The 26,822-nt window shown below is 40.1% G+C and overlaps 1 protein-coding gene across 2 annotated transcripts in view; it reads right to left on the bottom strand.

Moving 5' to 3' along the window:
* The window catches only part of Grik1 (glutamate ionotropic receptor kainate type subunit 1), a 425,830-nt gene that overhangs the window by 116,825 nt on the left and 282,183 nt on the right, over positions 1–26,822 (bottom strand). For both annotated transcript variants that reach the window (XM_052158961.1, XM_052158962.1), the window contains exon 4: positions 17,812–17,993. In XM_052158961.1, coding sequence (XP_052014921.1) covers positions 17,812–17,993 — 182 coding nt within the window. The remainder of the gene's footprint in view (positions 1–17,811; positions 17,994–26,822) is intronic.

Genomic DNA, 26,822 nt, shown 5'->3' with positions numbered 1-26,822 from the left:
GTTATTAGGGTAAAGCGAATTGTGCAAATTTTATGTTAAGATGTTCAGCTGGATACTGACTTGAAAATATTATTTCTGGAATTGAAACTGCAATATAGCTCTACCTAAGTTTACAGCTTTTCAGTTTGACCAATTTTTCTTTTTGAACTTTTAGTATAACTTTGATCCCCTGATGTGAACATGAACACTTCTTAAAAAGAAAAGCAATCACGAAGTTATTATTTTATTATTGTTTTTATAGTTCCTGGAGGCAAATATTCATGTGGCATGTGTTAGTTGGTGTTAGAAATAAGGTGTGACAATAAAGGAGAACCTGGCAGGCTTCTCCGATTGCAAAACGGACAACTGGGTCCTCCAGCGGCTCTTGGCATTTGCTGTACCACAAAGTTCTCTGCTCTCTTTCCTATCTAGATGTTTGGATCTTTTTCTCTCTGCCTTTGTCCTGATTTTCCTAGAAATTATAAAACCAGTGCAGAGCCAGTGATCATATGCCTGTCAACATTCTAGAACCAGATGAAAGAACACCTTCAAGATGAAAAATGACAAGCTTCAAGAGATGAAAAATGACAAGCTCCAAAAGTGGTGTTTTAAAACCAGGTTGGGACGCAGAGTCCTGACTTCTGAGAGTGTGCTTTATAAATAAATGTACTGTCTTCACTCCATGTTGTTTTCTTTGGGTGTTAGAACTTCAGCTAAAGTCAGTAAGGGATTAAGAAATATGTCACATCATGATAAATGTCAGTTTAAAAAATAAAAATTATAATCATGACATGGAGAGTTTTCTTTTTTTTTTATTCAATATATTTTTTATTTACATTTCAAATGATTTCCCCTTTTCTAGCCCCCCACTCCCCGAAAGTCCCATAAGCCCCCTTCTCTCCCTCTGTCCTCCCACCCACCCCTTCCCACTTCCCCGTTCTGGTTTTGCCTTATACTTCTTCACTGAGTCTTTCTAGAACAAGGGGCCACTCCTCCTTTCTTCTTGTACCTCATTTGATGTATGGATTATGTTTGGGGTATTCCAGTTTTCTAGGTTAATATCTACTTATTAGTGAGTGCATACCATGAGTCACCTTTTGAGTCTGGGTTACCTCACTTAGTATGATGTTTTCTAGCTCCATCCATTTGCCTAAGAATTTCATGAATTCATTGTGTCTAATGGCTGAATAGTACTCCATTGTGTAGATATACCACATTTTTTGCATCCACTCTTCTGTTGAGGGATACCTGGGTTCTTTCCAGCATCTGGCAATTATAAATAGGGCTGCTATGAACATAGTAGAGCATGTATCCTTATTACATGGTGGGGAATCCTCTGGGTATATGCCCAGGAGTGGTATAGCAGGATCTTCTGGAAGTGAGGTGCCCAGTTTTCTGAGGAACCGCCAGACTGATTTCCAGAGTGGTTGTACCAATTTGCAACCCCACCAGCAGTGGAGGAGTGTTTCTCTTTCTCCACATCCTCTCCAACACCTGCTGTCTCCTGAATTTTTAATCTTAGCCATTCTGAGTGGTGTAAGGTGAAATCTCAGGGTTGTTTTGATTTGCATTTCCCTAATGACTAATGAAGTTGAGCATTTTTTAAGATGCTTTTCCACCATCCGAAGTTCTTCAGGTGAGAATTCCCTGTTTAAGTCTGTACCCCATTTTTTAATAGGGTTGTTTGGTTTTCTGGAGTCTAACTTCTTAAGTTCTTTATATATATTGGATATTAGCCCTCTATCTGATGTAGGATTGGTGAAGATCTTTTCCCAATTTGTTGGTTGCCGATTTGTCCTTTTGATGGTGTCCTTTGCCTTACAGAAACTTTGTAATTTTATGAGGTCCCATTTGTCAATTCTTGATCTTAGAGCATATGCTATTGGTGTTCTGTTCAGAAATTTTCTCCCTGTACCAATGTCCTCAAGGGTCTTCCCCAGTTTCTTTTCTATTAGCTTCAGAGTGTCTGGCTTTATGTGGAGGTCCTTGATCCATTTGGATTTGAGCTTAGTACAAGGCGATAAAGATGGATCAATTCGCATTCTTCTGCATGTTGACCTCCAGTTGAACCAGCACCATTTGTTGAAAAGGCTATCTTTTTTCCACTGGATGTTTTCAGCCCCTTTGTCGAGGATCAAGTGGCCATAGGTGTGTGGGTTCATTTCTGGATCTTCAATCCTGTTCCATTGATCTGCCTGCCTGTCACTGTACCAATACCATGCAGTTTTTAACACTATTGCTCTGTAGTATTGCTTGAGGTCAGGGATACTGATTCCCCCAGAATTTCTTTTGTTGCTGAGAATAGTTTTAGCTATCCTGGGTTTTTTGTTATTCCAGATGAATTTGTTAATTGCTTTTTCTAACTCTGTGAAGAATTGAGTTGGGATTTTGATGGGTATTGCATTGAATCTGTATATTGCTTTTGGCAAAATGGCCATTTTAACTATATTGATTCTGGCGATCCATGAGCATGGGAGGTTTTCCCATTTTTTGAGGTCTTCTTCCATTTCCTTCTTCAGAGTCTTGAAGTTCTTGTCGTAAAGATCTTTCACATGTTTGGTAAGAGTCACCCCAAGATACTTTATACTGTTTGTGGCTATTGTGAAGGGGGTCATTTCCCTAATTTCTTTCTCAGCCTGCTTATCCTTTGAGTATAGGAAGGCCACTGATTTGCTTGTGTTGATTTTATAGCCTGCCACTTTGCTGAAGTTGTTTATCAGCTGTAGGAGTTCTCTAGTGGAGTTTTTTGGGTCACTTAGGTAGACTATCATTTCATCTGCAAATAATGATAGTTTGACTTCTTCCTTTCCAATTTGTATCCCTTTGACCTCCTTATGTTGTCGAATTGCCCGAGCTAGTACCTCAAGTACAATATTGAAAAGATAAGGAGAAAGTGGGCAGCCCTGTCTAGTCCCTGATTTTAGTGGGATTGCTTCAAGTTTCTCTCCATTTAGTTTGATGCTGGCTACCGGTTTGCTGTATATTGCTTTTACTATGTTTAGGTATGGGCCTTGAATTCCTGTTCTTATGGAGAGTTTTCTAATAGTTCTTCCCAGAACTGAATTTTCCTATGAGTGCCTTCTCAGAGTTCTTGTGTTTGTCTGCTGAACTGATAAGTGGTGCTTGCTTTACTAAGTTAGAGCTGAAGAAAATGGTTCTGCTTGTGTTTAAAACCCACGTGCATGTTTCACCAAGTTCTCATTGCTATGTTCAAATTCAGCTTCCATTTAAATCATTCCTGGCACAGAACATTCCATCCCAAACCATGCTGTATAACAAATGTGGGATCACTTGTATCATAGTCAATTATACTGCTTATTCTCCTCAATTGCTTATACTGATATAGCTTTCTAATACTACTTCCCCCAACAGAATTATCAATAGGTTTTAATATCACATCATTGATATAGAGAAAACTAAAAACTCAGTGAGGCATGGAAGCACAGGGCTGAACTCTCAGCACTGAGGAGACTCAGGCAGGAGGCTTGTGAGGTTATGACTAGCCTGAGCTACTTGGAACAGAAGATGGAATGAGGGGAAGATGAGATTGGACACCATTAATTCTGTTTATTGAATTTCTGGGCTCATGACAGGATTGTATTTTCTGACCCTTGTGCTTACATGAGGGTGTCTACTAGATCCAGCTATAAGACAGGAATGATAAGGACATTTGCCCCCTCCCTAACTCTAGCATATTAATTGCATGGTGGTCAGCATGGGGAGAAGCTTTTGTTTTTCTGAATAAGTTCCCTTTTCTTCTTTCATAAATACCAGGAGTCGTGTAAATGATCTTACTAACAAGTTTATTTTGCTCTCTAGGAAGGTTAAGGCCTGGATCATGGGCTCTCTGTTAAAAGTCAGTTAAAAATAGGTATATACGCATCCCTGTGTGGACAAATGTCATTCAGGTTCATGTTTTTCTTAACTTTCTCCTTCCAATTCTCCACTGTTTTAAAGAGACATTATCACCCTGTTTCAAGTATCTTTTTCTGAGCTGCTCCAATTCTTTATGGACTAAAGATACTGTAAATAAATAATCATGCTTGGGACAAGCTGGTTACCTTCCCCCCCTCCCCTAGAGAATGGTAGTTGACTGTTCCAATCTAGTTGAGTTGGGTTAGTGGAGCAGGAAGTCCTTTGAACAACTTCATTATCTAGCAACACCAGTAATGTCTTTTCATAGTACGTCATCTTCTGATCACGTTTAAAAACCAGAAAGAGGCTGATAGCAAAGACAGTCAAGATCTGCAACCTGAGGCTGTTGCATTCTTTCTTGGTCACATAATCCAAAAGGAGGAAGGATGGTGTGTATCTTTTTGGAGGCTTTCTCTGTGTCACGGTACTGAGCTAAGAAAGGTTACATGGCCAGACCTTTGTTTCTAGAAAACAATTTCTGCCTTCTTTTATTCAAGGCTAGAATTGATCGACATATGGCAGAGCAAAAGCTTAATGCCAATTGGATCCTAAAGGGACATTTTTAATGATTCCACTAATACTGGTATCCTCTGAAACACAGCTACTGCTCATTAACAATGGTGACATCACTCTGGCCCAGCTGCCTTGTGAGATTTTTGCAACCATTGGGAGCCTTCTATGTAGTAGCATATTGGTGTAGCTCTGTTGTCCTTGACGAAGATGAGTCCTCAGAATTTGATGAATGGCCACTGAGTACACTGAGCAGCATGCAGTCCATATGATGGTATGTTTTCTAGGATCTAACTAACATTTAGATGGAGGGGATTAATTTATAGGGGTAGAAGGTTTGTGGTGGCTGCACAGTCATCTCAGGAGATAGATGGAGCCAAGCATCCCGATAGCATCTCTGAAGTCTAAAGAATCCTGGACCTTCACTCTCCTCTCAGAAAGCAGTGCCATGCTACAGAGGCAGCAATCACAAATATTCTGCGTGCATTTCCAACATCCATAATTAAGGGCAATCAATGGCAATATCAAGGGCAATAAATAATGGCGATTATGCTGTGGCTGTAGTGGCAAAGCCCTAACATGGAGCCTGGAGCTCTCCTGTGCTATTTTGAGGGTTTTGTAATCTTTATATGGATTTTTATTACTGCTTCTTCCCTCGAAAAACCACATGTCCTGGAAGTTTATATTGACTAAAATGATATATATTGCTGCTTTTATAGTTTTCTCAATAGAAGGATGAATTTCAGCCATCATGACATGGTTTCTAGTCAATGATTTCAAATGAATAACTTCCAAATGTGCAACACAAACTGTAGCTAAAGTAAGGACAGGAACAACCTTTTTCTGCATAAAAAATCTTCAGAAATTGTGGGATGGTATCAAGTATCAGAGGAACAATTTTAAGACAAAAATTTGTGCTCTAGAGTGCCTCACAGTCACATCACAGTCTTCTGAATGTGATAGTTCTTAGGGTGCGTGAGCTGCACTGTCTGTCATCAGTGGGATAAATGAGGTATAAGATATATCTTTTGATACATTTTTGTCAGTATCTTTACCACATTGAATCAGCTTACATTCCTAAAGGATAGTGCATTATAGAGCAGATAGCAATGGGTCCCAAAGACCCTGAGGTTAGGAAGAATTCCATTTTCTTCTGACATAGACTGAGATTCCAGTACCTGTGTCCATACCCTGACTTGAAAACATATTCACATGCTTATTTGTACAGCAAAAGAGACTGTAGATATTATGGGATATTGGATTTAGAGTTGAAGTAGTTGCCATGGGTTATCTTTGTGGACATAAGAAACTTTATATCATGGAAAGAAGAGCACTATAGGCTGAAAGTTGTACTCACAGGCAAAAGGCAAGGAATGCTGTACTGAGGGGCTTCAGAGCAAGATGTGGGGGAAAGGGTGGATGATGAAAACAAAAGCTGCATTGTCCTGTCTCTCTTTCTAGGAGGAAAGCAGCCTTTCTCCACCTTCAGTCAAGATTCAACCTCCAGATCTGCTAAGAAACTTCTATTGTTTTAAAATACTGTGTGTATTACAAGAAGAACAGAAAGCAACTGCCATCTTCTGATCTTTTTTGATTACGGTGCACGAGAACTCACAGCTGCTCATAACTGATCATCAAATACGTTCATCAAAGAGAAAAATAAATTTTCGGTTTGAAGTTGGTACATTTCTAATTTTTTCACCCCTTCCCTTTACATGCAAATGCTAACAGCATGTAAGTGCCTATAAACAAACTGAACTCAAAGGGATCCCAGAGATACGTGCTTCCCTTTGACAGCAGCATTATGCCATTTACAAAGTCAACCCAGTTTTTTCCTGCTTCCAAGATAAAGAAAAGGAAAAGACATCCTACAAATCACTCACCACACTACTTTGGGGTGTCTCTGGGTCTTAACATTTTCTTAAGCTTTTTGTCTCCAGTGGTGTGTTCCAAGGAAAAGCTGACACCAATGGGTTTTAATAAATGGAGTGGAAACAGGTGATGTTTTTGTTAGCTTTAGAGAGTGTTCTAGAAGAGATAGACTACTTCATCTGGGTGCTCAACAGATGAGATCATGCTGTTCAGGAGTGCAGATGGCCGAGAACAGCGCAGGGAGAGAAGGTGATGGATGGTGGAGGGAAACAGGCAGTCTGGCAAAGACTCGGGACTGGAGCTTTGGGAAGATGCCATGCGTCTAAAACACAAATATTCTATAATGCTAGAACCCCATGGAAGAGCCGTATCTCAGAAAGGATACAGTAGAAGGAAATCTGTGAACATATTTTAGATGAAAAAGTGGACCTGTTACACGGCACACAAGTTCCCATGATAGGCAATTTGCATACAGGTGCTAATAAAAACTATACTGCAAATTTGTCCGAAGATAGCCTTCTAAAGGAGAGAGAAAGAGAATGGACATTCAATAGTGATCTACAAAATATCCATAGCCCAGCAATGTGCTTAGTAGCCTGGAACATTTAGAAGAAGCAAGGAACTTTAAAAGTACCAGTGGTGCTAGGGCAAAGGTTAACAACGGAATTATCATTTATACCCGCTGAGCGAGGGATGATCAGAAAATAAGTTTTCTCCAATAGAGTGACACTGGATACATGAACCACACCAGGGGAGGCCTTATGTTCAGGAGTAGTTGACCAACATGTAATGGATTTTTCTTTGTTGTTGTGCCTTTATTTAGTTATAGTTTGGTTTTGGGGGAGGATTAATTGTATTTGTTTTCTATTTGATTTTTTGAGAAACAACTTACAAAGTTGGGTGGTAGGGAAGGTGAAAATATCTGAAAGGACTTGGGAGAAGGGAAGAATATGACTAAAATACGTTTAAATTTAAAAATTGTTTTAAATAATGAAAATATAATAATTAAAAGTACCATTTGTGAAGCTGCATCTATCCGCTCCCATGTAGGTTGCACGCATGCATAATCACTACATATCCTGCCAGTGGTGATACATTTTCTAATGCTGACACCACTGATCTATGTTAATTAACTTTTTTCTTATTTTAACCTTGTTTCTAAGCTACAGAACTTATGTTTATCATTACCATTTGGTGTGCTATAACATGCCCATTCATATGTAGAGGAAGTGAACTTGCAGCTAATGTCATAGTCATAGTGTTTAAAGTTCATCTGTTTACAGTTGGGACTCCTAGCACTTTAGTTCAGTCATAGATCAAAGGGAGCAGAGTTAGAAAATCCAATGAATTTCACACAGTCCATTTGTGGAGTATTCTGGGATCCAAAGAAGAACCACAAAGACAAACAGACAGTGGTTGGAATTTAGTTTTAAGGACTGGAGCCCCTTGAGTTTCCCCACAGACACTGAGGAAGTCTCTAGATTGTAAGATCTCCTTCTTTGGACTTTGGTGAAGATTCAGGCCCTAGAAGGTTATAGTTTACCTTTTGTAGTCATTCAGATAGATGTTGATTTAGGCTAAAACAGCTCTTTAGATATTAGAGTTAATTAACTTTAGTCTTCTTCCATGTGATTTTGGAGACTTTGGTGATATCTGAGAAGCTATTTAATCTCTTAGAGTATGCATCTTTCATTAAGAAAGGTTAGTTGTTGTCATTTAGGCCATTAGCAGAGCACCTACTTAGTTAGCATGTATGGGATTATGGGTCCCATGACTGTACTAAGTAAATATTCTTTGAAAAAATATTATAGATGATTTTTTTCTAATATAAAATGTTGAGTTGATTAAATATAGATAGATATTTCTGAATGCTTGATGCTGTTATGTAGTAGGCCAAGACAGACAAGGGTATGTATTCTACATGAAGTTAGATGTCTTATTCTATTAAGGTGTTGCTTTAGGTAAGAGCAACACTCAGGGTTTCAAATATGGAAGGGTAAAGTCAGATGTTTTACTTAAAATGAACAGTGTTTTGAGACTAAATGTAAATGAGAGGAAAAAGGGAAGAGGATTTGTTTTATAGATGTCAGTTCAGAACAAAGATGGCAAGATGATTGGAGAAAAGAGATGGAAACTGAGACAAAGTCAGAGGGTTGAGTCTCCCTTATTTGGCAACTGATAAATATAAAAAGTAACTTGAGACAAGTGGGCTTTCAGATGTTCAGCTTGCATTATGGGATTTTTTTTGTCATGAAGAAAAGAGTTAGGAAGACAAAATAAGAGGAAGGTTGAAGGAGAAGATACAAGGTATTAAATCCATTATGGTAATTTAATAATACCATGGTCATCAGATATAAAGACCATGTCTGACCCTCATTTTGAACTTTATTATATATGAAGACTTGACATAATTTTCTTCAGATATGAAGGCCTGGCTTGACCTTTATAACATATGAAGACCTTCCTTGACCTTCATGAGACATGGAGGCCTGGCTTGACCTTTATAACATATGAAGACCTTCCTTGACCTTCATGAGACATGGAGGTCTGGCTTGACCTTTATAACATATGAAGACCTTCCTTGATCTTCATGAGACATGGAGGCCTGGCTTGACCTTTATAACATATGAAGAACTGGTTTAACCTTTATCAGATATGAAGATTTAGCTCCATGTTCTTAAATTTAAAGATTCAATTTAACATTTATCAGATCTGAAGACCTGGTTTGAGCTTCATTTTGAATGGTGTTATATATAAATGCCTTCATTTACTGTGAAGACCTGACTTTATCCTCAAGAGATAGAAAGATCTGGTTCTGTCTTTGTTAGATACAAAGACCTAGTTTGTCACACTGATGGGAGGTCTCAGACTAAGTGTCATCCTGTAATGTACGGGGTGATGCCAAGAGACAAGTTCAGGATCAAGAAGCATGGGCTACCCAGAAGGTGGAATGTTTTGTGTATGGGTACCAGCCTAGAACCCTATTTGCAATGTCAAATTTAGTGTTTTTCAGCATGATGTGAGGCACATAAAATTGCTTCTCATGTATGAGGGCATAAAATAACAACTCTTCTGATCCTCTACCAAGTGATGACTTTATTTATTTGGCTGGGGTTTACAAAGGTATTTTATTCTTCTCCTATCACAGTGTAGAATTGCTCACTTAGAAAGCAGTCCAAAGATGTCTCCTGACTAGAAATAAAATTTATATGTCACCAGATAACCCAGATGACAGAGAGTTTAACTAACAGTTGTGGGGAAGTTGTAAGAGAGGACCTTTTTGGTAAAAACTTTCATTTGTGGAGTGTTGAAGAAGCAGATGTGTTTTGAATAGCAGCATAATTTTCCCCTTATTTAGCCTCATGCCTTATTTGAAAATTGGAGAGATGTTATGTTGCCCCCTTACACAGAGAAAAAGGCACGTTCAGGAATGGCATATCTCTCCAGTGCTGAAGTCAGCTGAAGATCACTGCGCCTGCTCAAGTCTTAAGATGTGACTCAATATACACAACTACAATTGGTGTGATTCTTTTTAAAATATATCTACCTCACAGACCAGGACATATTCTTATCTTCTATTAAAGCCATATTTTGATTGGGCTGGAATGAAGCATCAACACATTTCTGAGGAGTTTACATAGAAATACGTCTATAGCATATTTATTGCTTCCTGTTTCAAGTAGAAACACATTTCTGTCTTCTTCTCACAATACTTTTTGGAAGATTTGGAGAATCTTGAAATGTGTATCCTGTATAATACAAATGTGGGTGATGGAATACGTTTTCAGTAAATTGTTGGCTATCCATGAAGGTCAATTAATTCTTGTATAATTTAGATAGCACATTCATATCTGTGAGCTGCTCCTTATAAGTAAAACTAGCTGTGTGCTCAGGGGCTGTAAACATACTTGAATATCAGCCTGAGAGAAACATAATTAGGATGAGAATGTACTGCCATAATAATTGTATAATATACTACAAATTATCATCCAGTTAGTGTAAATTGAGATACATCATGATTATGTCGTCAAAATTTATTCACAGTAATGAACTTATCAATTAGCTGGCTCAAAGACCATCAAAGGAATTGAGGAACCTAAAAGATAGTATATTACTTAATTAATTCCCCATTTCTTAGACATTCTACTAAGTACAAGACAGTTGCAAATTCTTTATATCTTCACACTGGTGAGAGAATCCAGGAACATGAGAAAATATGGATGCTTTAAACTGAAAACATGTGCAGTTAGCTTAGAATCCAATGATCCTACTTGTAGCTGAGGTGATGAAGCTGAAGAGGAGGCAGTGGATTTTATCCTTGGAGTGTGTATAGAAGTGTTGTCTATATAGTTGTTAACAACTTAGGCAGTGAGAACATCAGGCCCTGGCCGGAAGTTTCAGCTCCGCCATCTCTCTCACAGCAGTGTAAGGATATTTGAATCAGCTAAAGAGAAATTCTAGCCAAATGAATAGTACATGCTGGCAAATAGGAAGTATCAAATACATAGAAGTTATTTATTAATTTATTTAGGGGAAAGAGTCCAAACTTGATTGCCCAAGTTGTCACTTACTGTCCAGACTGTTTCTACTTATTGTTCCTTTCTAGTTGACAAAATGACTTCAGGGTTTCAGACCAGTGTGTAGGCACTAGATGGATTTTGTGGTGACCTTGTTTTCAGAGTCTCTCTTTGCCCTCTGAGGGCAGGTGGAGGTTGTGATGGTTGTGATACTATTGTTTTGCTATTGCATCTGTAACACCTTTAAGTTTCAAAGCTGCTGAAACACAGAATGACTTTTTCTACGGTGCCTGCTACATTTTCTCCTTGGTGGTGGGGCTATCTATGTGAACTTTCTATAAAGATAGACACACTTGGGTATCTGAGAATCAAAAGAACAATTGTACAGAAGAAGTAGAAGTGAACCCAACATGTAGTGTAGATTTGATTACTTTGATAATCAGTTGGCATCCTGTATGCAATGGGAGCACAATGGGAATGTATTCAATTGGTAGTTTGATTAAATTGTTAGGTAACTTTTAGACCTCATCTCACTGCTTGTGGCTGTGTGAGGTTAGCCAAGCTACATAATCTGAGAGATCATCTACAGAGAATTTTCATTTTTCTCTTCCTCCTCTTTTCTTCTTTAGAATGTTCTTATAACAAATAAATGGTACATTAAGTACATCCAGCATGGTTCTTACATATAACAGGTATTCAGCAAGTGCTTATGGTATCTGACCTACCCTGTATGTCTGCCATTAAAAAAGATTGATTATGATGTCACTTAGAAGGCACAGGTTTGCATCCTCACAGCACTGGCTGTGCACACTAACGTTTTGTGTCCTGAGATGCAGAGCGACGGCAAGGACCTTGTCTAATCACCTGTTTGCCCTTCTCCCCTCATCACTGCCTGTGGGTACAATACATACAAGGCAAAAAATCAATACACAGGATTATTTGATTAATCAGCATCACCATCATACTCCCTAGCAGAGGAGCCAGACATTTAAAAAATATATTTTGTGACTGTGTTCTTAGGCTAATTGAATGTGAACAGGAAGAAGAAAAAATGCAATATAATTTTATAAAGTGTTTTCATTCTAAATGTTTTGTGGTTCAATTATACCTTAATGATTTATCTGTCACAGCAAGCATTATGGGGAAAAGACTACACTGAAGCACTTAGGCATGTACAGGATAGAGTGGTTGCCTAAGTTGGAAACTGATGCTCACCATCACCTGAGATAGCTTTCCAGCGTAGGAAGCTGGCTCCAGCCCACTGCAGCTGTCCTGCTGAATGGAGTCCAGCAGGGCTTTCTTCTCATTTGAAAGTCATCAGCATGGAGGCCACTATGTCAGAAATGGACTCCTTTGCTCACTTCTATCCTAAGAGTTAAAAGCAAATTGGACCCCCCTTCAAAGTGCCAAACTGGGTTTTCTGCAGTAGAGTCATAAGTTCAAGGCCATTTTAATTTCTTACTCTTGGGACAGAAGGAAATCTTTTGAGGAAACTGAGTCCACAAAGAATGGCTATCTCAAATGTGACTTGGCAGAGTTGGAAGTACAATATTCTTGGCATGCACTGAATTCTTTTTTTTTTCTGTACCAATGCAAAAGGTTAAACTTAAGAGTCTCATTCATGCAAGCTAAGCACTCTACCAGTGAGCTGTCTCCCTAACAGGAGGGTAGCATTGCAGGTGGGTAGAAGGCAGGCATTTCAAACACAGTGCCTATTGCTGAACTTCTGATTCAACTGTTGCACAAGGCACACACTCTGTGACATAATATAGCAGATGGTGAGGATTTAAGTAAAAAGAGAAAAGGCCCCATCCCTCTGGTGCTTACTGTGTAATAAGGAATACAGAGTAGTCAAGGTCACCATCTGATAAGGCCCCAGACCCTTCTCCTGTGAATATGTAGATCACTGGAGACTGTAGTCTTACAAAAAAAGCTAGAAAGAGATGCAGGTTCTGGTCTATCAAGACTTAGTGCTATGTCTTGTAGGTATTGTATATTGTAGATATTATTTCTATGCATATATGCACATTATAGATTATACATATTATAGGTATATATATTGTAGATACTATATCTATGCATGTTGTAGATATTATATTAATAATTATAATAAATATAATGTATATATAATTATATTACACTATTATGTGTTGTATATATATATATATATTGTATATGTATGTATGTTGTAGATGAAATTACTATATCTGAACTTCAGTTTTCAGTTGGAATAGAAAAATATTATTAATTCTGCTAGGGTACTAGGGCCATTAAATGAGATAGTTGCCTAAATTTCAGCCTGGATTAAGGCTCGTGTTGAGAGTTCTACACATAAAGTCTTCCTATCCTTCTCTTCATCATAGAACCTCATTTCCTGTCTGGCACTTCCTCAAAGAATAACTCTATGAGAAAAAAGTGAATGTGGGAAAACTCTGCTAATTAAGATCAAAGTCCACCATTGACTTGATAGCTTGCTGGGGCTCAGTGTGTAATGGAAGACTCCCTTCATAGCAGGATTTCTTCTCTGACCTTGTCTGAGGAATTCAAATCCCCCATGCATACCTCTACCTGAGGAATGTCACATAGCTTTAGTTAGATTACAAGATCATCTTTCTTTCTCCTCAGTTAATATCTGAGATTTCTGAAATGGTTCTCCATGCTAATGAGGCATTTCTGTACCCTAAGACATCAGCCTTTGACCTTTGTCCATCTTGGATGTTCCTAGCCCTAGTCCCTCAAATTATATAAGCCTTGAATCACTGAACAGTTTACCAGGTCACCTGGAAGGAAATCTGGGCATGGGAACAGGGTGATGGGAGAAATATGGAGTCAAGACACGATTTCCTGCTCAAGACTCAAAGTTTAATGGAGGTCTCCAAATATATATAGGCGGGGCAAGACCCTTTCCCCAAATTCTAGGGTGTGTTCCGGGGAAATGATCTGGCTATTCACTGGGTGTTGGCTCCACTGTTCAGGCAGCTGGGCGGGTGTTACCTGCTCAATTCAGGAATTCATAGACCTTGGTCAATGTCAAGTTCCTGCCAGGTGGGGTGCTGAGCACCCAATATGGCTCTCTACAAATCACCCCAATAAAGTTTATCTTACTCTCTGCAGCAGGTTCTGGTGTGGTTATTTCCCTTACATACTCACAGGGCTTCCACCCTCCCCCCACATTTGTTCTCTTTGCTTCCATTGCCCTCGTGGACTGATAGCAACCCGCGTCCCAAGGGCAGGAAGACTCCCAAGTCCTCCGCTCCCAGAGGAAAGGCATCTGTCTTGCTCTTTATAGGTCAATGCCCAAGGCCATTGAAATCACTTAAAGAGTACTACACAGATTGCTTTGGTATTATTTCACCAGAATAGCCAAATTTGATTATTCAATACAATAGGTTCTAGACATTGGGTATATGTACAATGGTCACTGGGGAGGAGTAGGACTTCGAGGCAGAGGAGTAAAGAAGGGACACAGTAGACAGAAGTAAAAGAAACCAATATGTTCTCAAACACCACGATTCATTCTGGAAAGTGAGTCATGAATAAGTCGGGATGGCAGGTTTTGAAGAGGAACCCGAATGACCTGTCAGTTACTGAGGGGAAACTGTGACTACAGAAATCTGCCAAGACAGTATGTTTATGAGAAAGCTGTGCTCCTTTCTAGTCTAATCAAGTCTTGACATTTGAATTTCGATCTAATTTTGGGGAAATAACTTTTCAGATTCTCATCATATAGTACTTGTTCAATATGAATAGAAATAATCACTTTGCTCGGTGATTAGCATGCCCAATAATAACTATAGACTCTTCATTTTTTTTTAACTTTCAGATAAATGTCAAATACCTGCATTTAATCCCCTTTTTCTTAAGAAGTATTAACAAGTGAGAAATGTGGCGAAGGGGAGGGCCGAGCAGGGTAGTGATGGGAACAGCAAGGGGATGCTAGATTTACCCAGGAGAGCATTCTCAGTGGTGGTTTTCAGACACTAAAGGGGAAAGTTATTAATACCAACTTCATATGAAGAACAGAAGCAAGTGGATGTGTTTTTTCTTAGACAATTTTAGCAACATGCTTCAGAATGGCTATCAATTGCAAAAGACAGTCCTTCATGATAATGTGATTTCAGCCTGTGACATCCACCTGCCTGCAGCCTAGTTGGCAACCTGGCTAAGCAGAGAGTCAGGAGCCATGGGTATAGGTGTATTTACCCAGGAGGGCTTCAGCTTCTCCCATTTTTAAGCAAGCCTACCAAACTCCCCTCAGAATGGAGACCATGGGAGTGCGAGGAGCCAGGCACCAGAATAGCATTAGTATCAAGGGCACAAGCCCCCTTCATTCTCTCTCTCTCTCTCTCTCTCTCTCTCTCTCTCTCTCTCTCTCTTTCTCTCTCCTTTCATGATTCAACCACAATCAACATCTAGACTCCCATGTCCTCCACTCCCTGAGAGAAGGTACCTGTCTTGCTCTTTATAGGTCAATGCTCAAAGCTATTGGAGTCACTTCAAGAGAACCACACAGATTGTTTTGGTATTATTTTATCAGAATAGCCAACACTGAGTATTCAGTACAATAGGTTCAAGATATTTGGTTGATACCCCTGGGAGGCCTGCTCTTTTTTGAAGGGAAATGGAGGAATGGTGGATCTGGGGATAGGGGGAGATTGTGGAAGTACTGGGAGGAGGAAAGATAGGGGAAATGGCAGTCAACATCTAATGTATGAAAGTAGAATAAAAAAGAGAGAGATAATCCATAATCAATTAGAAACAATTACTTCTAAGAAAGGATCAATAAGTCTTATCATTACATGTATTAAGAAAGAAAAGGCCCACAGCCAGGATTCTTCATAGTCCTTTTCTGTATATTGAAGGTCTATCTTTTGGAAACATGTAGCTAATTGTGAGTCAGATGGTATACCACACAAATCTCATTAGAAAATCATTCTCATGAATGAACACAAGTCCCCAGGCCCAGCTCTAAGGGGCTCCTGGGAAGGCTTGCTTCTTCACATCTTGAGAACTGAACTCAAAATTGGGATTTTTTTTCTGTTCAGATCTATACTTCATTGCATACTTTAATCCCCAGTGGAAAGATGTGTTAATGGAGCCTTAAGATGAGACTGATGGTTGTACTTATTTACCTTTAAAGTTCTTCAGTTATTGATACTTTTGCAATACAGGTGCTATTTTTACTGAAAAGTTCTTCTTATAACATCTAAAAGTCTATTAATGAGTCACTGCCTAGAAGTGAGTTGCAGAAACTCTACGTAATTGGAGTGGCAAAGCTGATGAAGGGGCAGGAAACAATGGGGATGAGACTCCATTTGCCTTTTTGCAATAACTGAGTGCTTCCGCCACGGGCTTATGTATATTCCGTGATTGCATTGCTTTGCTTTCTGTTGCCACAATAAATGTCTATGGTTTGGTAGCTTCCATGAAAAGAGATTAATTCAGTATGCAGATTTGGAGTCAGAAGTCCATCACTGGGAAGCTCCATCTTTTTGAAGTCTGATGAAGGCTTCTTGGAAGGTATCATCACAGCACAGCGGCACATGATGAGAGAAGACATCAAAGAAGCTGAGGCCATCGCTGTTCTATTTTATATAGTTCACCACATCTGGAAAGGCGCTAACCACATTCCAGAGATGCTGTATGAACCCTTCCTGAGGGTAGCACCCCAGCTACCCAATCATGTTGCACTAGACGCCACTTCTCAAAGTTTACATAACTTAAAAACACACCCCATGGAGGGCCAACCTTACAACACACAAATGAGAGAGCAATGCTCTCAACCTGTATCCAAACTGCAGGCAGTTCTAAGTAGACTCGGGCAGTGGCTAACACAGACAGATGGCTTGCTTTCTTGAGTATGCACCTCTGGTGCAATCACAGCTTTAATGTAGAGCTCAGTAGCTGAAGTATTCCACAAGTATGACCATAGAACCCTGGAGCCCCAGCATACATGACCGTACCAGGAGGCGACTTTCTAGAGGCTCAAAAGTCCACAGCACTCATTCATTGGAAGTTTGCCAGTGCACTCATGTAATTGAGATCCATTAACAACCTCTGGGGTTTTTAACCAAGGTGCACAATTTATATAGTGTGCATTATTTAAAAATATTGATACAGCATTGGCTTATATGACATATCTACTTATGTATAAAGGCTACACATGGTTTTTTTCGCCCTACTTTCTTCCTGATTTAATTCTTTGATCTCTCTTTTTTTTTTTTATTACTGATTCTATTTGAAAGTTCTGATTAGTATTTCCAGATGCACCTACGTACTTTCTAGATGTAGTTCTGGATAAAGTCCACAATCTTGACCTTAGCACTGTAGCACCTAAAGTCTGACCACCTCAAGTCTATCCAGCTGTTGCCACAAGTCCATGGGAACTAGAGTCACTTTGCAGTGAGGACTGAGGACCAGCGCTTTATCTTTTATAGGTTCTGAAATTTCTTTCCTGAGTATTAGGCCAAAGCAAACAGAAACTCAGCTGTTGCTTTATTATTATTATTATTATTATTATTATTGACATCTTTCATCTGTGAAAGACTCGGTAATCTCCCGCTTCTACCCACATCCTCTGGAGATGAAGCAGCTCATTGTCCACAGTGAGAGAAGTATCTTCCCTGGACTGAGGTTGCTCTGTGCCCTTCTTTATGACCATCTGGCGGCTGAGGACAATGAGGTCTTGCTATATAAGTCAGGCACTGCACACATGAAATATGGCTTGATCTCTGGAGAAGAGGAAGGAATGCAGATCTTTCCCTCCCATAGAGAATGCTACCCTTTCCTCCATACAAACAAACGCACCTACAAGCATTACACATACAGCAGCGTTGGCTCTGAGCAAATCGTACCACTGGATCCTTAAACGGGGTCTGAACATTCATCTGTGGCCCACTCTGTACAGTGGTGTCTGAGCCAGGCTGCGCCAAAGGAAAATAAAATCCAAATGACATTTTAAAAAGAAAGATGAAATACATTTCCCCATCTTCTGCACCCCCCTCCCCAAACCTCTTACCTGCTTAAGAATTTCCGCAGCTGTTTCATGCGAACAATCAAATATCACATAGAACTCTTTGCCTTTCTTCATCTCCTTGAGCAGAGGTTTGGCATCTTTATTCCCAGAGGGAAGCTGGCGGATTTTGATTTTAATGTTGTATCTGGAGGGAGCTTTGATGAGCTCTTGCAGACGAATTAGACCTGGAAAATGACATCCAATCATGCACAGGATGGATCTGTGTTGTTTATTGCCATTTACAGTCAAAGGCAGATCATTCCCAAAATGCATCAGGCGGCCACCACCTAAAGGTTACACTATTGACTTCCTATTTGTCATTGTTCCTGTTTTGGTAGATTGCAGGGATATTTTCCATTTGTGAGTGTGTGTGACTCGGAAGCACAATGTTTCCAAGGGCATTTGAATTTTGTTTTAGCATACAGTTGTCCTTTCCACCTTTCAGACAACACTACAAGTCTTAAGCATATCAAGTCTGTGACTATGAAACTTCCATAAACAAACACTTGCTTGAAGTTTCTAGAGGTACTCAATGAAACAGCACCTGTTGTCATTTTTAGAAATGTATTTTAATAAGTCGTATTTCTGTGGATATGTGCACGGGTGTGCATGCGTGGGCATGTATGTGGACCAGTGCCAGCAGGAGCCAGAGGAAGCTGTCAGATCCCCTGGATCCTGGTTCCTGGTTGTTGTGTGCTGACTGATGTGAAGGCTGAGAAGTGAACTCTGGTCCTCTGCAAGAGCAGGAAACACTCATTTCTAAAGTACCGATCTGTCTCTCCATTTCCCACATCGGTTATCTTTAAAAAGCTTTATGAATACAATGGATATCTTGGGGTTGCTAACTTATGCACACTTATCATCCAATATTTATTTGTAGCATATTGTCTACCAACCAATTAGTTAGTTTGCTTTGTAAAGTCTTTGGGGGCTGGCCCAATGAACTATTTTTAAAAGGCTCATTATATTTCTTGCTAACATGTTTGAAAATTACGTTTGAAAATAATTCCATATCTGATTAAAATATACTATAGGATTTTTGGTGTGTGTGATAGTGAAAGCAGAAATGTGATGTCCAATATAACTGGAGAGTTGTAACAAAGCGTACACGGCCTAAATTGAAGCAATCTTTGCCTTGCCACAGGTTGGGATGAGTGGCATTTTTCTGTAATAGAAGTTCATCACTGAGCAAGGCGTACGGCCATGGAAAAACTCCATCACATGACCCTCATATTAACGGTTGTTTGCTAGATGGCATGATGCTGCCTCTCTCTCTCTCTCTCTCTCTCTCTCTCTCTCTCTCTCTGTGTGTGTGTGTGTGTCTCTGTCTCTCTCTCTCTCTCTCTGCCTATCTGTCTGTCTGTCTGTCTCAGCCTGTCTGTCTGTCTCTCTCTCAAGGACTCTTCTCTCATTGGAAAATTGACTTAAAAAAAAAAAGTACCCAGTTGGGTGCCTTCAGGATTTGTTAGCCAGAAGTAATCAACAGAGAATATTAAACTTTATGAGCGTTCAGATGGAAATTGTATGGAAATTGTGCTATGCAGGATACAGGATGCCACATGGCTTCTAGACGTGAGACATTTGCTTCATTCCCTGTTATCTTTTTTATTACCCCTCCCACCCCCAGCTCAGTAGTCCCATTTATTTCAGCTTACATCGGAAAGGCTTCCCCGGACCAGGAACGAGGTTTGATTCTGAAGTGCGGCCAGTTTATCATGACACTATTTTCAGAGTTAAATTGAGGTGAGAGGAGGGAGATTGTTGTAGAGCCTCGTCAGGGGTGAGCATGCTCTCCACGCGCCCCTTCTTTTCATAGAAATCAAAATTAGAGCAACGGTCTTCCTGGACCCTCACTGCTTTCAATTCTGTCAAGAACCAAATCTCCCACACTCCCTTTTTTCTTTTAACTTATTCAGTGCCTTTTTTCTGAACTACCACCAAGTGCTAAGAGTGAGGTGGGGGTGGGGGAGGAACGGCGCACTCATGTGTTTATTATTTGGTTTATTACTTAAGCCTCGTAACAGCACTACGAAGCAAGTTATCATGTTTATTATTTCAGATACAGAAACCGAGGCCCAGAGCAATTAAATAACTTACTGAGGCCTACAAGGATAGCTAGCAGGAGCCATAGATTAAAACCATTTGTGAGTCTAATGCTCCATCTTTTCGTGTCTCTGCCCTGACTTATAAATGCAGGTTATTGGCACTGAGGGAATGCAGAAGCTTAAAATGGTTTGATGAGCAGGAGAAACAGAAGCTGGGACTGAGTTTCTTCTCTCCTTTCCTCCTGCTTCCTGCTCTGCCACCATGATTGTTTTTTCCCTTTTCTTTTTGTCCTTTTGAAAAAAAAAAAAACTGTGGAGCACGACCACCTAGGAGAGCTCTGTACAGCCTTTAAATAAAATGGGGGAAAACATTTTAAAGTACATTTCCTATGCTGCAAGGAGCTCCACTTTTGTTCTTTCCTGAATGGAATGCCAACCCTGAAGGGCATATTCCTCCCTCCCAGGACCCTGTTGGCATTTAAAGTTGACAGGCACCCGTTTCCACTTCATTCATTCACATTCAAGAGAAAATGGTTCCGGGATGCTCATTAGATCCTAAGCCGATGATGCTAAACTCTGCAAGACAAACACATTCTGGTTCAAGGCCTTTAAAGCTCTGAGGAGGTTTTCAGACTGGGGAGTATCAGTAGGTGAGTGGAGTATCAGTTGCCACACTGATAAGGATATTTATTAGCCCAGAAGCTCTGAATACTCAAGACACAATCAACATATGAAATGATTCCCAAGAAGAAGGAAGGAGAGGTCCCTGGTCCTGGAAAGGCTTGATCCAGCATTGTAGGGGATTACTGGGACAGAGAAATGGGAGGGGGTGATTGGGGAATGGGCAGAGGGAAGAGGGCTTATGGGACTTATGGGTAGGGAGGAACCAGGAAAGCAGAAAGCATTTGGAATGTAAACAAAGAAAGTAGAAAAAAAAAAAAAAAAGAAAAGAAAAGCATTACAAAAAACCACAAATGTTTACAAAACATGACTTTTAACCTAGCCAGTGTCTAAAGCTGCTCTTTAAAATAAGGGAAATAATTTTTGGCATTAAAAAGAATAGATATGGACTTCACTGAATAAAGAATATAGAGTAGCAAAAAATAAGAGCTGTCTGTGCCTACATCAGGCCACAATAACTTGCTGGAGGTGACAGTTCTGTAGCAGGCTCAGGCCTTAAATAAGCCAAGTCTGCCTTCTCATTCCCAACAGTTCTTTCCCTGAAGTCAGAAACCCTGCCGGACTTCTGTATTTCACAACCAATTGGATGGACAGCCCAAGCAACTGACTTATTGTGGCAGCAAAGTGTAAGCAAACAGGGGAAGCAAATTTTAGACCAGCTTAAAGTCACCAGACCTTGTCTTGGCACGCAGTGAGCATCTCCTTTCACAATAGTTTCTGAAAAGAAAAAATTTCATGCCAAGAGAGAAGGAAGAACAGCAGGCCACACAGACGGCCAATTTCTAATTGGGATAATTTTCTCTTTATGCAAAGCTTGTAACTAAGCTTGTAAATGAAAAACTCCTCCCCGGGTCTGAAGGTGTGCTGGCTTTTCGGGAAGAAGGGATATGCAGAGGTTAAAGATTACAGATCCCAGGTGTGAGAAGGGCAGTGACTTCGCACCCATCTTCCCAGAGCAACAGCTGGCCAAGTCTTTCTGCCTTCATGAGCAAATGATGCAGAATTTGCCATTTTAAAGAGCTTTTTCCTCAGTTCACAAGAGAGAATTTACTGAAAACTTTCCTTTATATTTGCATTTTGCAACTATTCATCAGTCATTTAACATTTCACTGTAATAGCTAGTCAAAACAATTGTTAATCAAATAATAACCTTAGGGAAAGGAAATTGATTTAAGAGTACCTTCCAGATTTCTGACCTCCTCATTTGGAAGTCTTCCCTGATCAAGTGACCAAAGCCTGCGAAGACTGTATGGATGCTATACTGGAACTGGGCAGTTTTCTAGCCAGCGAGGTAGAGGCATTTTAGATAGAAACATAGATCAGGGGTGAACCAAGCAGTTGCAAGTGAGTGGTGGATCAAACTCTGATCTCATCTTGTCTCTCCATAAACATCAATGTCATGGATAAGAAAGGAAGGTTCAGGACCAAAGGAGGCTAAAGAGATGTCACAATAAAATTCAGTGAATGCTACTGGGGCAATTAGGGGAAGGGAATTATCCATCGATGTGTCTGCTTGACAGTATGGTATTATAGCTAAGTGTCCCCATATCTGATTGATTGTGGTGTGGCTATAGTGCAGAAAGTCTGCTTCTAAAGCAAGCACAATAATGTACTAGTGAGAAAAAAGTCAGGACATCCACAAGGTGCTTTCCAGTTTTTCCATAGAGACAATAGGTTTTATCTTATACTCTTTGATTGTGCTGGAGATTGAACCCAGAGCTTTGATCTCTATACATTGAAACTGGGAGATAAATTGTAGTGTGCTGCATAACCTAGGATGACCCTGAGCTTCTGATCTCTCTGTCTCAGCTTCTCGTATAAGACTTATCAGAGGGTACCACTGTGCCCCAATTGGAGTTATTTCTATGTTAAAAGAAAGGAAGAAGACTAAAGTGAATCTGGTCAGTTAGAAGTGGCTGCTGCATCTGGATGAGAATGTGGAAAAGTTTATTGTACCTCTCTTGAAATGTTCCTTTACTTTCCAAGACAGAACTAATGGCTATGAGGTAATGCCTCTAGCGCCTCCTCCAGTCTTTACCCCCACGCATGCAAGTAGAACCCTGCAACTGTGAAAGTGCTTTAGAGAAAAGCCAATTGGTTCCAAATGAATGTGAACTAGGCTGCATATACTGATAAGAACATTAAAAAAAATGTCTACATAGCCAGTTCTAATCCCATTGGTTTTCTTCTCTGTGTGCTTAAGTATGACACAGAAAAGGGCTGATCTGCATATACTGAGGAGCTGTGGTGTGAGGTAGAGAAAATGGGGAAAAGAGAAAGCGCCTTCTATTTGAGGTGATGTGTAAAGATGCTCTGTGTCCTGAAATAATAACAGACCTTCCATTCTGTTTACACTGCCCCTCTTTTCCAGTAGGCCGTTCCTCTAATAAATAGCTCACTAAACCTAGAATACACTTTGGAAGTGTACAGGTGTGGAAGCTATTTCACAGACAGGGAAGTGAGGCACAGTGAGGTTAATTGTCTAGATCAACCCTGAGAATGTCACAGATGCCAGGAATTGGAAGGGACTTTAAAGGTCAAAGCCCTACTCCACTTGATGCAAGGGTCCCCTCACTCTGCTGCAGGAAACCTCTCGCATTGAGATTCTCTCATTCAGTCCAATCTACTCCTGGGTAGCTCTCATTCTATTTAATGAGTCTCAGTCCAAAAGGAAAGTACCTCCATTTTCTTGAGTCTTAATCCAATTCACTGTTCGTTAAACTGTGCGAGTTGGGTTTGAGGCTGTGGAAAGAAGTGTAATAAGCCACTGGGACCCGAAGATCAGATCATACATTTTAAATGTTAATTTCATCTTCATTTGAACTTAGAAACATGCAAAATGGCATTTCACAAACGTGTGCGTATATTAATATACCCACATCTAATAGGATTCTTAAGGGCATCTATGTATAAATTGGGAATCTTCCATAGAAAAGGAAAAGTCAGAGCTAAGAAATGGAAATGAGAGATAGGAGCTATCTTGGGAAGTGCAGCATGTCTTAGTGCAAATCTTTAGAATATAATTTTTCAAAATTAGAACAACAATAAAAACAAAAGGTAAGTTTGAGGCATCCCTAAAGAAAATGTGTGTCTCTTGGTCACAAAGAAACTCATGGGGGAACTTAACCCAAATATTTTTAGATTCACTATATTGTAATAAACCCCAGCAACATATGCTGGTTCTGAATACTGTATATTATGTATGGTAGCTAAAAGCTATGAAACTTGAATGAAATAACTAAAGACTGGTTTCCTTAGCAGAATTCTAAAATTTTGCAAAGTTCTGGTCAGGTTGCTGGAGTTGGATATATGAAAGTCAAGAAAGAAAAAGAAGTGTAGATGTTTGCCTTGTTAGGTCCTGATAGCTTGTACCCTCTATCCCTCTGTTACTTCAGGGGGAATCATGGGCAGGCATATGGTAAGGGTGATTTGAGCAGTATTGATGTTCTAATAGCACAATTGGCTACATTATGCACCGCAAAAGAAAGATTCACTGTTTCTTCCCATGATGATGACTATACAAAATCCTTTTTGTTTCTACTGATATCCTATGTAGAAATGCAAAAGAATTTACTGGACATTAAGAACCTTAGGTCACCATTTGAACACAGTCCTAAGAGTAGATATTTCACTTGTTCACAGGATGGTTGGATCATTATATGATTCAGCTAGGATTTCCAAGGGTATGTGACATGTTGGCACTCAAGAATCCAGTTGCTATTTTTGTGCTTGTATTTCTTTCATAGACTCTCTTGGGATTTATTCTTTTCAGTCACTGGCTTCTCTTTGTATGTTAATCTCATTTCAAATTCAGCCTTGTTAAATGTATACATATACACCAGAATTGGATTCAGGCACAAAGAATGATGAAACTATGAAATTTGCAGGAAGAAGAAAGGGACTGGAAATATTGCATTAACTGAATTAACCCAGACCCAGAAACACCATTCTGTCTCATATGAAAATCCACCTTCAGGTCTTTATATGGGTTTACTTACGCGGGAGTTAGTGGTTAGTGTGGGCGATGCCCCACAAACTAGTAAGAAAGCTGTGAGAAGCAGAGAGGAGACTTTCAAGGACAGGGGGGAAGGGAATAGAATATGTGTCAAGAGGGTAGGTGAAATGGCTCAGCAGGTAATACTGCTTGCTTTACAATCCCCAATCCCTAGAACCACTGACCTATACACAAGCACACACACACACACACACACACACACACACATTGAGAGGGGGGCACAGAGACAGAGACACACAGAGAGAAAGAGACACAGACAAGACAGATAGTAAATAAAAATAATTTAAAATACAAAGATTTGCATGTGACATAAAAGGTGAAAAAATACTGGGATTGAAAGGCATAAGGTGACAGAGGACCATGGAGCTGGGATTGAGTGTAGGATGTCCACAAAACGAAAGCGTGTTTGGGAATGACATAATAAAACCTGTTACTTTTTATACAAAACCTGTTACTTTGTGTACTGATTGGTTCACTCATTGTTCTGTTGCTGTGATGGCAACTCTTACAAAATAAAGCATTTAATTAGGAGTTTTTTTCTACAAGTTGAGAGAGTCAAATTATTATCTCTTATCATCATGGTGGCAAACATGGGGCTGGAAAAGTAGCTGAGAGCTACATCCTGATCTGGAGGCAGTAGGAGGGAGAGAGAGAGAGAGAGAGAGAGAGAGAGAGAGAGAGAGAGAGAGAGGAAGAGAGGAAGAGAGGAAGAGGGAGGGAGGGAGAGAGAGAGGGAGAGAGAGAGGGAGGGAGGGAAGAAGAGGGAGGGAAGAAGAGAGAGAGAGGGAGGAAGGGGAGGGAGGGAGGGAGAGAGAGAGGGGGGGAGAGAGAGAAGAGAAGAGAAGAGGAGAGAGAGAGAGAGAGAGAGAGAGAGAGAGAGAGAGAGAGAGAGAGAGAGAGAGATTTCTTCCTGCAAATTTGAGGAATCAGACATGGGATTTTGACATCTCAAGCCCGCTCACAGTGACCCTCCTCGTCCTCCAGCAATTCAACAGGAATACACCTCCTCTACCAAAGCTAAACATCCTAATATTTTCCAACAGTTCATCAATGGAGGAATAACATTCTAGTAAATAGGTCTATGGGGCCACTCATTCAAACTTCCATAGTGATTTAACAAATCCTTGCTGTAAAACATTAAGGTGATGTGTGATGAAATGACTGATGACTATTGCAGGCTGGTGTGCATCTCATGTGAATGTGATGGATTCAGAAAACGATGAAACCATAACCTAACAAACAAAGGAATAAACAGCAACAAAATACCTCTCAGGAGCCCTGCACCATGAGACCAGAACTGGGTGTTCTGGCGGAGACTCACTGCCTTAAGGATTGAGTGCTTTGCATTCACATTTGCATACAAAGTCCAGACTGCTTTTCTTAAATCTAGACCCTCCTATTCACAACTCCGCTTGATGTCTAGATGGCTCTCAAATTCAGATTTAGCACATCCATGAGCAAGTACTTGATATCTGTGATGGTTAGTTTCCAATGTCGACATGCCACAATTACCTAGAAGAGGATGCCCTGTGGCATGTCTTTGGGGGATTGTCTTGATGGTTAATGGAAATGGGAAGACCCAACCCATATATGGAAGTCATTACATGGGCTGTGTCCTGAATTGCATTAGAGTGAAGGAGGCAGGAAACATACATTCCTCTCTCTCTCTCTCTCTCTCTCTCTCTCTCTCTCTCTCTCTCTCTCTCTCTCTCTGACAAACTACCTTGGCCTCCCAGCAATAATGAATTGTTATGGATTGTAATCTGGAACTGTAAGCTAAATAAATCTTTCCCCCTTTTCTTCACTAGGTTGCTTTTGGTCAGGAAATTTAGGCACAGCATTAGAAGGAAGAGTAGAACATTATCCATCTGTCTTCCTATAGGTTAGCGGCACTCAACCCTTTACAGCTCAGATGATGACAACTCTGTCCTTTGGCTCGTGTCAAGCTGAAGAAACTTTTACTCACCTCCCCATCTCTAGACCTCCAATGCCTCAAGATATTATTATCAGTCTAGATTTTTTTTTTATTCTAACCCACTGGTATGAGAAGTCATAGCGTGTCTTGCCTCTACCACAGCATTAATAGTTCCTAAGACAGATCCTAGATTTCCTGTCTTCAAAATTTAAAAATAAGCTTACCATATGGCATTTGTCTCATGTCAAAGGAATGCAATATGTTTTCCTTGACATATGACTCGAGTGAAATGCCAGCCAAACTTTGCTACTTTAGGAGAGCTACGGGAGTTCTCTCCATTCTGGTTGCATTAGTCCAT

This window comes from Apodemus sylvaticus, chromosome 15 (genome assembly GCF_947179515.1).
Source record: "Apodemus sylvaticus chromosome 15, mApoSyl1.1, whole genome shotgun sequence".
Classification (NCBI taxonomy): Eukaryota; Metazoa; Chordata; class Mammalia; order Rodentia; family Muridae; genus Apodemus; species Apodemus sylvaticus.
The sequence above is the reverse complement of the archived record's forward strand: the minus strand, read 5'-3'. Positions and strand labels throughout refer to the sequence as shown.